Here is a 13,781-nt window from a genome sequence, read left to right as displayed (position 1 = left end):
CAAGTACAGGCAGCATAACTGTTTGTGGCCAACACATCATTAACACGCTAATATAAAATGTAGTTCGCATTTATGGATAATTTAGAGGAAGAAACTCAGAATTAATGGTCAAATCAAATTCTGAAAAATAAATTATTTAAAAGACAGAATCTTACAAAATAGTTATAAACATCTCTTTTTTTACCTTTTCATCAGTTATTCTTTTAAAATACTCTTATTTAAGCAGTAAACACCCCTGACTACTAAGGTAGCTGGATAAGTGGGGTTATTGAGAGTTGGAATGCTATGAAAATTAATCAACTGACCCAGATGAACTGACATATATCATTCAAGGCCCTGGGTTAATAACACCTCTTTTGACAATCACTTCAGTCCCACTATCAGAATAAGTAATGTATCCCATACAGTTTCAATTTATTATGTCATCAACAATTGGGTGTCAGCTTCAGTTCGTCTTTGAGTCAAACCATAGAATGATACAGTCCAGGAGATCATTTGGCCCATTATTCCTATTCCAGTGCTGCCTCTTTGGCAGAGCTATATCAAATTAATCCCACTCCCACGCTCTTTCTCATAGCCCTATTATCATTTTTTCTTCAAGAACTTATCCAATTCTCCTTGACTTTTTTCTATTGAATCTGCTACCACCACCCTTTCAGTCATTGCATTCCAGGTCAGAACAACTCATTGTGTCTAAAAAAAACTTTCCTCATGTTGCTTCTGGTTCTATAACCCATCACCTTAAATCTGTATCCACTGGTCACTGACCCTTCTGCCACTGGAAGCTGGTTTTCGTTATTTACTCTTTCAAACTATTTATGAGTTTGAACACTTCAATCAAATCTACTCTTAATCTTCCCAGCTCTAAGGAGAGTAATCCCAGCTTCTCTATTCTCTCCACATAACCGAGGTAACTTATCCCTGGTGCCATTCAAGTAAATTTCTTCTGCATCCTCACCACAGCCTTGACATCTTTCCTAAAGTGTAATGCCCAGACTTGAAGATGACACTTCAGCTGAGACTGTGACTCTCCAGGGAGATGGTCACAGACACCTGTGCCCTAACCGTCAAAGACCTCACACCTTACAGCACAGGTCACCATGCCCTGCCAGTGGACATCAAAGTCACTGTAAGCTTGAACTGCTTCACTTCTGGCTTTTTCCAAAGTTCAGCTGCAGACCATGGTGGCATTTCAAAAACAACTGCCCTCCAGAGAGGTGAGGACATTGAAGCCCTGGAAGGAGACAACTCATCGGGGGAGAAGGAGGAGTTGAGAGAGGAGGACAAGGAGGTGGAGGGAGATGAAGCTGAACAGAGAGCTACCCCTGTGATATGAAGAGGAAGAAGACATATCTCCTCTCCCTCACAGCCCCTGGCATTAGATCCAGGTCAGCATCGATGAAGAAAGGGGCTGCCCTGCCCCATGTGTCAGGCCTCAGGCTCACCTGTAACATCTCACTTCCCTCTGCTATAGCGGAATGCTTTGGCATAAACCACGGACCTCTCCCTCTGGATAACTAGCAGGCTCAGCAATGGGTGCTGTGGTAGTCTAAATGAGTTCCAAGCTTCGTTTGAGCCGCCTCCACTCCCCACTCCTCCCCCCCCGCATGTCCCACCCGCTCAGCAAACTGGCTCCGCGAGCAGGAAGGACTTCTCCATGTGAAAAAATTAGAACTTTAATCAGTTTCCCACTGTAATACATAAGAGGAAACAGGAGTTGACTATATGGTCCCTTAAACCACTTCCACCATTCAATATGATCATGGGTGATGTTCAGCTTCAACTCCAATTTCCTGCCTAATCCCCATACCACTTGATTTCCTGAAAGCTAAGTAATTAGATAGCTCCTCCTTAGTTCCTGCCTTAGGTTAATTATTTACAATTTCATCCAAGACTGAAAGCCCAGTACCAATGTAATCTCAGTAAAATGTCAGACTCTAGCTTGGAATTGGAAGTCTCATCAAGGCCAATAGAAGGGTGACACTCAAAATGCAAATGAAATGAAGCTGAAGCATTCTCTGTTCCAGTTGGTCGCAACAATAGTTTATAGTTGCATTTGTAGATGGTTAATTTTTAATTCAAGTGCTTTTGCAGTCCATGAGAAATACACCAGCAAGTATTTTCCTTTACTAAGAGAACACACACTCTATTTATATATCCATGTCCTTGCTTTCTTTTTCTGGTGAATTCGAGGGAATATTTTGTGCGTAAAGTTGTTTCAAAAGTTTGTCCTTAGAAGGACATATTCAACTCTATGCCATTGAAATATAGTAAAGGCTGCAGCCAGAAATGAAAAAAGTTATGAGTACGTGTGACTGGCTCGTGAACTCTCAAACGGCAAATAGGTTGAAAACACACTGTACAATATTAGTACCGTTAATGAGCTGTGATTCAATGTGGGTTTTCACTTTGGTTAAAATAACAGGCATAAGAATTGAACAGGAATGTGTTCACATGCTGGTTACTAACATGAAAGTGTGATCCTAACCCAAAAGCCAGGAATGTGAAAAGCAAGCTATGGCCAGCCTCTTCAACAGTGAGATTTATTAAGTAATACGTAAAATACCTGTGAAGATCTTGGTCAACACATGATGTAAAGAGTATATTCTGTATCAATGCACATGTTTGAGATATGATCCACACGACCATAAACCCCACTCCCAGGTATTATATTCACAGTTGGAAATGTTTGCTTTATGTTAATCTTCAAATATTAATATGAGTCGTAAGAATGCAATTGACGAATAAAACCTCCTGAGTAATTGTCATTTACTTTACCTTTGATCCTAAACACCTGTTTTTTCAGGATTGAATCTCACTTAGTCTCCTTGACAAAATAACAATAGATGACGTGATGATTGTACCATTTTAACATCACATTTACTAAATACCTTTGATATTTTAACATCTGTCAAAGCAATTTGCATTGAAAGACAGATATTAAATTACTCACTGGGAATACAAAAGTAGTGCCATAATGATTCATAAATTTAGGATTGAAACCTTTTCTTAAATTATTTTCCTTCAATACGTTGACTCTTTCAAACCAAGATTTTGTAGTTACTTTTATTCATGACAGTTATACAAAGTATGCGTATTGCTTATGGCTCATTTCTACAATTTTGGAGTGAGTCCAATAGCGTCCTAAGGAGGCAACGCATGATGTTTCCCAGCCTATAACACAATTTAAGAAAATGCAGAGTAGTGACAAGGAGCTATAAGGCCAGGATCTTCAAACTATTTTATACAGTTTTAATAGAAAATAAGTGGCTGTAATTCATAGACAGGTACTTCCTGAATGTCTCAACTCTAAGCCAGGATTCGCAGCAGGAATATACCAGACATTGATGACTTGGAATTTCAGCTGCATCCAGCTGAGGTTTAAGATCTATCCTATAGTCCCGCGTGGAATGTGGAATGCATTTAAGAATAAAAACCTTTGGAGGAAAGGGGGACAAGGGTCAATTGGTTCAGCAGGAAGCAGGGTGTGGGGATATACTGATAACAACGTGCATTGGATTCCTGCTGAAAGGTCATTGCAGAGACGCGCGAGAGAGCCTCTGAATTTTGTTCTGATCAATGCTTGCAGTGAGAGTTGTGGTACTTGAGATTGAACTCTTTCCATCAACGTGCCGTCAGAGTAATTATAGCCTCCTCTTAATGACAGGCTGCATTGACCCTGCCTACTTCACGTTTATGCAGTCATTAAAGAGCTTTTATGGTCTTGTTTACCCTTCTGAGCGCTGTCTGGGACAGCAAGATTGTTCCACCGACATTGTCAGCTGCCGCTTTGCAGCTTTTGGGCCTTCCTCAACAAATGAATCTGTGCTTAAGCAATCCTTTCATCTGATTTTTTTTTACTTAAATTAGTGCAGGCTCAAAACTGAAATGGAATGAACAATGTCGAATGACCCTATAGAACTGATGCTTACGGAGTGAGTGAATACAAATCATTGGCTGTCAACAGCTTTCTGAAAAGAATGTAATGCTAAGTGGTCCAGTGTGATGTACTGAGGATGCTTCATAGATTCCATTGGAATCCTATGCTAATCTCACCCTCATTAACAATAACCCTTTGAGTTGCATTTCTTTGACAAAAGAAACTTTATATATCAGGAATATTTTTTAATTGAAGCAAAGTATAGGTGTATAGTATTCTCAAATTCTATTGAACATGGTCAGGCATTTGAAGTGCACCAATAACCTTTCTAAAAACCCAGTCAGCAGTTGAAGGTTTGACACATTCATTTGCTTGAGGTAACCTGCTGAGTCCTAAAATTGGAATTCTTTAAGGGAGAAGGAAATGTATATAAGTGGGCAGACACCAAGCACCCAATCCAAGTACCAGCAAGTAGATGCACATGCATTGCTAAAAAGAGAGACAGGTTTTCATCTTGCACTCATCAGGACAAATGCAAGAATGCCAAATTTCAAGGGATCGCAACAATTTATACTACAGAAGAAAAGGGTGCTGGTTGGTTGGCAAGTTCACTTTGATTGACCAAGGCATTGCCATGGAAAAAGCAATAGGGAACTATAGGCTTCCCAAACTCCTGGGTGATTCAAAAAGCTGCAAGGTTTGAACACATTCCTTATATATGTTCAATATGTTCAATCCTTGCACCTTTTTTGAATTACACGGGAGCTTGGGAAGCCTTCCCCATTGCATTTTCCATGGCAATGCCCCAGCCAATCAAAGTAAACTTGCCGACCAATCAGCACCCTTTTCTCCTGTGATATAAATTGTTGTGATCATTTGAAATTTGGCATTCTTGTGCTTATCCTGATGAGTGCAAGATGAAAAGCTTTGGTAACATGTTTCTCTTTACAGCAATATTCAAGTTCTGTACTGCCAAGCAACTGTTTAGATACACAGATGACTGGGTATGTGCTGTGTATCTAATCCAGGTGCCCAGCAAGTAGATACACTTAGGTTTAGATGTGTAGTGCATGCATTTACATGGGTGCCATGATGCTCTGTGGTTCCACTTTGCAAACAACTACAAATCAACTCAGTGCAACACCAGATATGAGAAGAATACTTTTATGTTCATATTAAACACAAAGCAGAGATGAGTGGATTGTCTTATGCTGAAATTTTGAATTTGTCAATTGTTTGTTTGAAAAGCGCTAGATTGAAAGGCAATTAGAAGAAAACAAGTGATTTAAACTGAAAGCGATTTAAACGTTTTGGAACATGAGGAAACCTGGAAATGCACTAAATTAATAGGAAGAAGATTTTGTGAGAAAGGTGGACAAAATTGATGCGATTGATTATTCCATAATAAAGCAAAGATAATAAATCATTGAACCTGTGAAAGATCTGTCTTCGTCCTTAAGAAAACTGAAGTTCCTCAAGCGATACATCAAGACGTAAAAGGTTTTTTGACCTGATTGTGTAGCACATTGTGCTATTTACATAGTATTACTGCCAGTGGACAATGAAACACCAGTTGGAAGTGGTGTGGGAAACCAATGTGTGTTTGTGCTAAGCCAATAATGTCATTATAGGTCATTCCCTGTTACTAAACTGGTGATAATGGTCTATTCTCTGTTGCTAAGATAATTTTACAAAAGCTTGCGCTTTAACTGTGTTTAATTTCACTTAATTGCTGTAATTGCCCCAATATCCTCCAAGAATATATAATATAAACATGATACAGATTATTTAATTCCTCTAAAATCATTGGAATCCACAAAGCAATTCATTAAGTACAATCCATATAATGGCTGCTAATAACACACAATACATACATACATTGCAAGTCACATAGTCTCAACAAGAAAAATCATTCTGTTACTTTTCTTTAATAGTAGAAAGAATTCTAACTTGAAAGACTAAAGGTTCAGTAAAATAGGGCACGATGTAATAAGGCTACCGTTTGGAGCAGCATTTTGTCACTTTCAGCAACTGCCTAGTCCAGCTAGAACATACCAACACACGCCGTGGATATTGATGAGGTACAGGTTTGTGTGCACAAATATGTGGAGCCCAAGGAGTCACATACTAGAATCATATTTATTTATATTTGATCATGCAGCAAAATCATGAGTGCGTTGAATACATTTTCTTTTTCCGTATAGGTGGGGAGAAGGGGGTAGCCTGTGGGTGGAGGTAGTCGGGGGTTTGGGGGATGGGGTAGTCAGGGTTGAGGGATGGGGTAGTCAGAGGATGGGAAATTGGGGGGATGGTGTTAGTCGGGGGGGTGGAGGTGTGAGAGGTAGCTGGGGGTGGGGGTTGGAAGGTTGGTTGGGGGCAAGGGAAGTAATTGGGTTGGGGGTAGTCAGGGGTAGTCAGTTGGTGGATCAGGGGCTGGGGGTTAGCCGGGTGGTGGGTATGTTGTTGGGAGCAGTCGGATGGTCAGAGGAGTAGTCATTTTGGGAAGTTAGTTGGTGGGGTAGGGGTGGTATTCGGGGTTTGGGAGTATTTAGGGGTTAGGTGGTGTAGTTAAAGGCCGAGTGGGGAGTTGAGGGGGTCACTAGTATAGTTACCCAGCAATTAGAAGTGGTTTATTCTTAACTTTTTCTGAGTAACTATTCTACTTAGTGAGCCTGAACCATCTGAAATCTTTGACTTTAACTCAGAGTTTTGGAGGGTTCCAGATTCAGGGGAATTGCCCAGTGGAAGTTGGCAATTCCCATGTAGCCAGTACATGGGGACTTCCGAGGGGTTCCACAGCGCATCTTCTGGGATACCACCAGGGTACAACCATCTGGAGAACGGGAGATATCAGTCTATATATTTTGCAAGTGGTTAAGTCCTGTCCAAACGAATCCATCTGCATTGTCGTGTGAAAGCTTAAGAAATGCCTGTTTTAAACCATGCCAGCTGTAAGAGGAAAACACTATAATAAACAGTCCCTTCAGAAATAGTAAAATTGGCTGAAATTTTCGCCAGCATGCTGTGAGTTCCACCACCGGGACCAAATGTGGGTCCGGAACCAGCGTAGGTGCACAGCGGAGGGGATTTTACCTCTGTAAACTGCAGGGGTGACCATTTCCACTGGCGGGGGTCGGTGGGGGGGGGGGGGTTGGTTAGGGTCAAAGAGCTCCTGGGAAGGAAGGCTAATACTTTCCCCTCCCCCTCCCCTCCTCCCAACTCCCAAGACCCCCGTGGAAAGCCTCTGAGAGGCCACTTGATGTGTATGGCATCTCCCCACACAGCAGAGGGCTGTTCTGATGCTGATAAAATGCTGTTGGGGGTGTAAAATGGCAACTAATAGTTAATTACCTCAATTGACTGCCTGCTGACCAGAGGCAGTGGTCGCCCCTGCAGTTTCAACATCACAGCTGGAGGATTCATACCCTCAGATCATGGAGGCCAGCCCCGGCAGATTATAAAACTTCTCTCCCAACCTTGCAGGTGCCTTCACCTTCTCCCTACAGTCTTAGCAGAGGCCACCTTTATTGTGGTGCTGCCAAAGCGGCTAAGCTGCCAGCTTTCCGATTGGGCCATCAGCTTGGTGAAACTGACTACCCTTCTGAATGTGGCAGTGATCTCGGCAGCTGCAAAATAGGAGGCTGTATCCGGTAAAATCTCCTCCACTGTCCCGCTGTTCACCTACGCAGGCTCCGGACCCACATTTATCACTCCCACCTTTCAAAATATCCTGTGATACAGTCTTAACTCTCCAATCGAGTATTAAAAACACAAAAACCATAAAAAATTAAGAGCAGGAGCAGATCATCCAGCCCCTCAAGACTGCTCTGCCATTCAATACGATCATGGATAGTCTTCTACCTCAGCTCCACTTTCTCATATCTCTTGATTCCCTTAATGCTCAAAAAAGGCATTGATCTCAGTCTTGAATGTGCCCATAACTGAGCATCCAGAGCCCTTTGAAACAGAGAATTCCAAAGAATTCACAACCTCCCGAGTGAAGAAATTTCTCTTCATCCAGTAATTACACCTTGCCATCCCGAAAAAGACCCCTTCATTGCTACTCTTTGTTTTCTGCCTGTTAACCAATCCTCTGCCCATGCTAATATGTTATACAAGGTTAGAGCTCATGGGATTGGGGTAACAGTCTCTTTTGTGGCTCCTTATCTGAAAAGTAAATATATTGCATCCACTGGTTCCTCTTATCTACCCTAATAGTTACAACATCAAAAAACGTGAATAGATTTTTCAAACACAATTTCCCTTTCATAAAACCATTGTAACTCTACTTGATCAAATTTTCCATGTGCCTTTTTACCACATCGTTAATGATGGATTCTAGCATTTTCTCTATACTGTTGTCAGGTTAACTGACCTATTGTCTCCTAAACTCCCTCTCTTCCTTTGTTGAAGAGTGCAGTTACATTTACTTCCTTCCAATCCATGGGCACTGTCCTGGAGCCTGGGGAATTCTCAAAGACCAAAGCCACTGCATCCGCTATCTTTGTTAGAGTCCTGAGATACAGACCATCAGACCCAAGATTTATCAGATTTTAATCGCATTAATTTCACCAATAATTGTTAGGGTAATACAGTCTCAAATGTCAGCACATTAGGGCAATTCAAATGTCCGAATGAACATCAAGGTAATAAAGTTTCCCCAGTTTGAGAGTTTCTATCCTAAGACCTTATCCTGCGCTCTTTCCTAATGGGCAATGAGCATTTGCCAAATAAATCATTACTTAATCAATGGAGAGATTTTTGTTCAACTTTTTAAAAAAAAATTCCATTGGATTCATGGCCCCGTTAAAAAGACTCAGTTCTAATTTGGTGTAACATAAACTGCTGGGAAATATCCAGAAAATGTTGACAACCTGAATAACACTCCTGCGTTTAAAACTGAAAGATGATGTAGCCGCTCTTTTTGAGTTAGCTGAATAGAAATAAAACCTGATTTATCCTTCCGTGCCGCTGTCCCGGCAGGGGCTATCCAACTCTTTGCGTATATCCTGTACCGTACACTGTACGTGTTAAGGTGATGCATGCAGCTGTATTGCATGATTGGGGGAATCTTAAGAAACAGGCATCAGCTGACATTTTGCCCCCGTCACAGCAAGTTTCTTGGATTGAAACCACTTTATTGCAAAGGAATTCCTTTTCCTGTTTCCTTTCTGTTGATTTTTTTTTTATTGCTCAGAAGTTTGAAATTGATGAATGCAAATTAACATTAACAGTCGTCCCTGTGGGTGATTCATTTTATTGCTGACTCACTTAATCTTTTGGTTCCAGGCTGGTGACATGCCGTACGTATCAAAATACCAGTTGAGTTCCTTACTAGATGAATGCATCCGATGTCAAAGTTTAGGAAGAATATCTGAAAATAAAGCTTTGGATGCTGGTCCTGACCCTTCCGGCTCTTCATGTTTCCTAAGGCCTCCACCACTGACTGTCTGCAATACTCCACGGCTGTCGGAATCTGTTCTTTCTCAGCTTTTGGAAGATGCATACAACTCAGGCCTGTCTCCAGCTACTAGTAGAGCCGAGGGAGGTAGCAAAATACTAGCTGCTGCTATTGAGAGCGAAGACCCGAGTTACTATTGCAACAAAGTCATGGCTAACATCAGCAGGTTGGCAGAGAAACAGCTGACTGCTTCAGCAGCAAGTGATGATAAATCAGAGAGTGAAGTGGGGAGGTGGATGCTGAGTAGTAATGAAGAATCCTACATGACCAGGGCACTGAAGATTAAACGAGTGAAAAAGCCAGTGTTCCTGGATGACCCAAGCTTTGATGAATCCACGGACAACGAGCTCTCAACAGAAGACAACAGTCCCACCGTTCCACAGTTACAACACAGAGGTACTATTACATGTCATTGTCACTTAAAATTACATTTTGACTGAAGTGTTGAATCAAAAGTAATCTTTTCAATATTTTGTATCCTGTGACAACCTACCTTTTAGTGAAGCTGAATGGGACTCAGAAGATAAGCAGATGTGAATATTTATAGCAAGCGATTGAGCTGCTGCTCCCTCCAAGAATTTTCATTATTTTAGAAGGTTTCAAATTGATTTCTGCTTATTCTCATGTATACGTTATTTCTAATACGACATGCCACGAACAGGCAGGGAAATACTGCTGTACCACCCAGCTTGGTCAGAACCAACAATACGAGTTTAGGCAATGAACATTTCAGTTTGCCAGGGTTGTTAACCTTACCAAGTGATATTCAGGCATTTATTTACTTAGAACAAATGTGATTTGCTTTATTGCTCTGCATTTCTTTCAAAAAGGAACCTTTACTCACTCTTACCGCTGAATATGCAAATTATTACAGTCATTGCTGTGCTAAGTTCATGTTCATTACCTATAACCTCTTCAACCACCCAATCAGCATGTTGTCATTCACTGTCAGCCATTCTTCATCACATATAGGAGGGCATATATTAAGAGAGGGCTTCTGTGATCAACCTGTTGGGTGTCCTTAATTGCCTTAGGTCACTAAGCTTCTTTACAGCTGTCTTGCACTTGTGTATATTTACACAGAACCAGTTTGGGACCAAAAATCTATCTATAATCCATATCTGGCCATTGTTTGATCTGTCATTTACATTTACATACTATCACAACAGTATTATGTTGTGCTACATGTTACATTTTGGATTACTGATTGTTAAGAACTTAACTCAATCCCAAATGCCACTGTGCTATTCAGCTCGCTGTTTTACTACTTGTCACTGTTTCAGGAGTACTAAGAGTAGCACTGGGCAGAATCATCCCAGATTTGCACTAAGTGTGGCAGCGGGCCGGAAAAACGATGTCTTACCCGCTGGCTGCAATGGCAGCTTTTCACGCCGTATTGTCTCAAACCCGCCGCATAATTATGCATTCCTGGGAAACACGCCATTTCCATGGCGGGTGGAATCTCATTCACCCGACACGCCATCACCTTGCCGCTTCAGCACGCTGGGCATCATATTTAAAGTCCAGCCGCACATATAGCTCTCAGTGCTTCCAGCCCACGACTGCTGCAAAGAAGACACGGCCCTGAAAGCAATAACACTGCAGGCCCAAGGTTTACTGACGTGTCACTGGAATGCCTTTTGGATATCGTGGAGGCCCACTGTGCTGTCCTCTACCACCGCTCTGGCCACAGGACGGGCAGCGGCATCACCAATCCAGCACGGCGGGTGGTGACAGTGGTGGTCAGCAGCAATGCCCTGCAAAAGAGGACAGTGACCCAGCACCGCTACAGGATGAATAGTCTCATCTGTTCCGCCAGGGTAACTCAATCTTCTCATCACTCTCAACTCATACACTCACAAACCCATCACACATCCACTCGGATCTCACACCTCCAGGGACAACACCACTAACTCTCACACACACCCTCACATCTCCATCAGGCTCATACCCTCTCAAGCTCGCATCCTCATCCTGTCCATGGCTCCACTCGGCACACAAACATTCCACACAGTGCCATGGGTCCTGCTCACACTCTGTCAATCTGTTTTCATGCAGGAGAAGTTGGCTCACATCAGCAGGGAGAGGTCCAAGACCGGGAGAGGAGTGGCCCACATTAGGCCCCTCACTCACTTTGAGGAGTGTGCCATTGCGCTGACTGGTGAGGACGTGGACGGTGCCTGCGGCAACGGCGAGGTCGGCGGTGAACACCCACCTGAGGATCCTGCACAATATCATCCCTCTCTCAGCGCAACTATGAGTGCTCTCTCTCCTGCTTTTGACTCTGCTGTGTTGCACTATTATCTCTACTTTGGTTCACAGGGAGCTCTGCCAAGGGACCGAGACCCTCAGCCAGACAGTGCCTCAGCTCCATCCAGGTCCTCACCTGCAGCTAAGAGGACACCTCCTCCAGTGCAGAGGTGGAAATAAGCAGCCCGGAAGACCCGTCACAGCACTTACCCACACGCTCCACAATGCAGAGACGCACACCTCAGCTAGATCCAGACCAGGCTCAGATTCACAGTCTGGTGGCCACCACACAGACATATATCCGCAGCAGAAGGAGGCAGTTTCAGCTGAACTCCCCAGCATTCGGAGGACTGCTGGGGAAGAGGCATCTGTGAGGTCCTAGTCAGATGATGAGCCTCTGGATTTAGCCTTCCGACTCATCCTGGAGAGTAGGTAGAAGGTGGGGGAACATCACTCAGCGTTGTTGAAAGCGCTCAACAGAGTGGCATGCGAGTCAGAGGAGTGCGTCCGCCTGCTCTCTGTTGCAGCGGTGCCCACATGGGCTTCTGTGGAGGTCTCCATGGGAAGGATGGCGGACGCCATGAAGACCCTGGTCTAGCAGAACACGGAGATGTGTGCAGACCGGCACTCCATCGCAGTAGCCATGGGTGAGATCCTGCAGTGGCAACGCGAGAAGGAAATGGGGCACCTCGATGTCCCTCCAGGTGCTCCTTCCTCTCAAGGAGTCAGGCTGGGGGCCTTGGGCACCCGAAGGAAGGTGGAGTGGCAGGTGTCCACTGCGGAATCTCAAAGACTGTCCTCTCCCTCCAAGTCCCGTTTGCCTGTGAGCCCTTAATCTTGTCCTCTGTCACTGCAGAGGGAGTAGCCAGCCCATGAGTGATTCTGGAGGGAGAAGTGTGTGTGTTTGGGGCAGGGCCTTTTGGAGCCTAGTGCAAGCCTCTCTCCCACAAGTATGGATCCTTCCCATATCACACTCACCTCAATGCCCTGAGCATTTTCAATGCTGCCTGCTGGGGTTTGCTTTCAGTTGTCCATCTGAGCTGACCTACATTTCCACCCATCCAATGATCAGACTCCCATGCAGCACTTGAGCTCGCCCACCACGATTGTCATTTCAATTGCAATTTTGGACAGCTTGGTCTGGATTCAGTTTTTCGAGCGCTCCCCCATCTTTTCCCTTCCCCATCACCCATTTCCTCTCCTCCATCACAGTTGACCGCTACTGCCCACACCCCCCACCCCTCCCCCACTGGCAGCACCTTACAGCGGGGAGGTGGGACCTACCAGCCATAACCCTTTCCCTTCAGGGATGTCCAAGTGAATGTGCACATTCCCTTCCTTTCTGAAAACCCCACCCCCATCCACATTCACCTGCCTGACCTCCTCCTTCCCATCCCCAGTGACCATGCCTGCCTCAGAGTCCCCATCAACCACCCTCAGTTTGCTCCCCAGGAGGCAGACCTACCTTGCAGATTCACCTGCACCGCAAACCCCCCCCCCCCCCCCGCCAACAACCCCTTTCCCTCCTCCACACCCCTTCACTCTCTGGAACCCCTTCTCCCTGGAACCCCTTTCGCTCCCGGAACCCGTTCACCCTCGGAACTCTTTCCCCCCACTTACTCCTTCTACCCCCCCGGACTCCCCCCCACTTAGTTCCTCCCCCTTTCTGACTCTTTCCTCCACCCTTACTTCTTCCACCAACCTTAGTCCTTCCCTCAGCCTTACCTCTTCCTCCAGCTTTACTCCCCACCCTTCCCGACTCCTTCCTCTATTCTTATTTCTTCCTCCAACCTACTCCCTTCTCTCCCAGCACTCCTTCCTACCAACTTGACTCCCTCCCCCTCTCTGCACTCCTCCCCCTGGAATCCATCCCCTCTCCACACTCCTTCCCTTCTCTGCACTCCTCTTACACCTTCCACTCCCCCTTACACCTACCTACTTAGTTGCTTTCTTCTCCCCCGTTACCCCCTCCTCTCCTGTATTCCCTTCCCCCACTCCCAACCTTCCCCCCCCGATACCTTCATTCGCCCCCTCCCAACCTCATCCTCCAACACTTCATCCCTCCCTCCTAACTTCACCCCCCAACACCTTCATTCCCCCCCTCCAACCTCACCTCCCCGGCGCCTTCATTCCGTCCTCCCAACCTCACCCGCAACCACCCCCCCAACCCCCGACACCTCTTCCTCTCCC

The 13,781-nt window shown here is 44.6% G+C and overlaps 1 protein-coding gene across 2 annotated transcripts in view; it reads left to right on the top strand.

The window, feature by feature from the left end:
* The window catches only part of LOC121292222 (fibrous sheath-interacting protein 1-like), a 234,484-nt gene that overhangs the window by 219,218 nt on the left and 1,485 nt on the right, over nucleotides 1-13,781 (top strand). For both annotated transcript variants that reach the window (XM_041213930.1, XM_041213931.1), the window contains exon 3: nucleotides 9,170-9,737. In XM_041213930.1, the coding sequence (XP_041069864.1) occupies nucleotides 9,170-9,737 (568 nt within the window). The remainder of the gene's footprint in view (nucleotides 1-9,169; nucleotides 9,738-13,781) is intronic.

The sequence above is a fragment of the Carcharodon carcharias genome, chromosome 20, assembly GCF_017639515.1.
Source record: "Carcharodon carcharias isolate sCarCar2 chromosome 20, sCarCar2.pri, whole genome shotgun sequence".
Taxonomy (NCBI): Eukaryota; Metazoa; Chordata; class Chondrichthyes; order Lamniformes; family Lamnidae; genus Carcharodon; species Carcharodon carcharias.
This window is presented reverse-complemented; position numbering and strand designations above follow the sequence as displayed.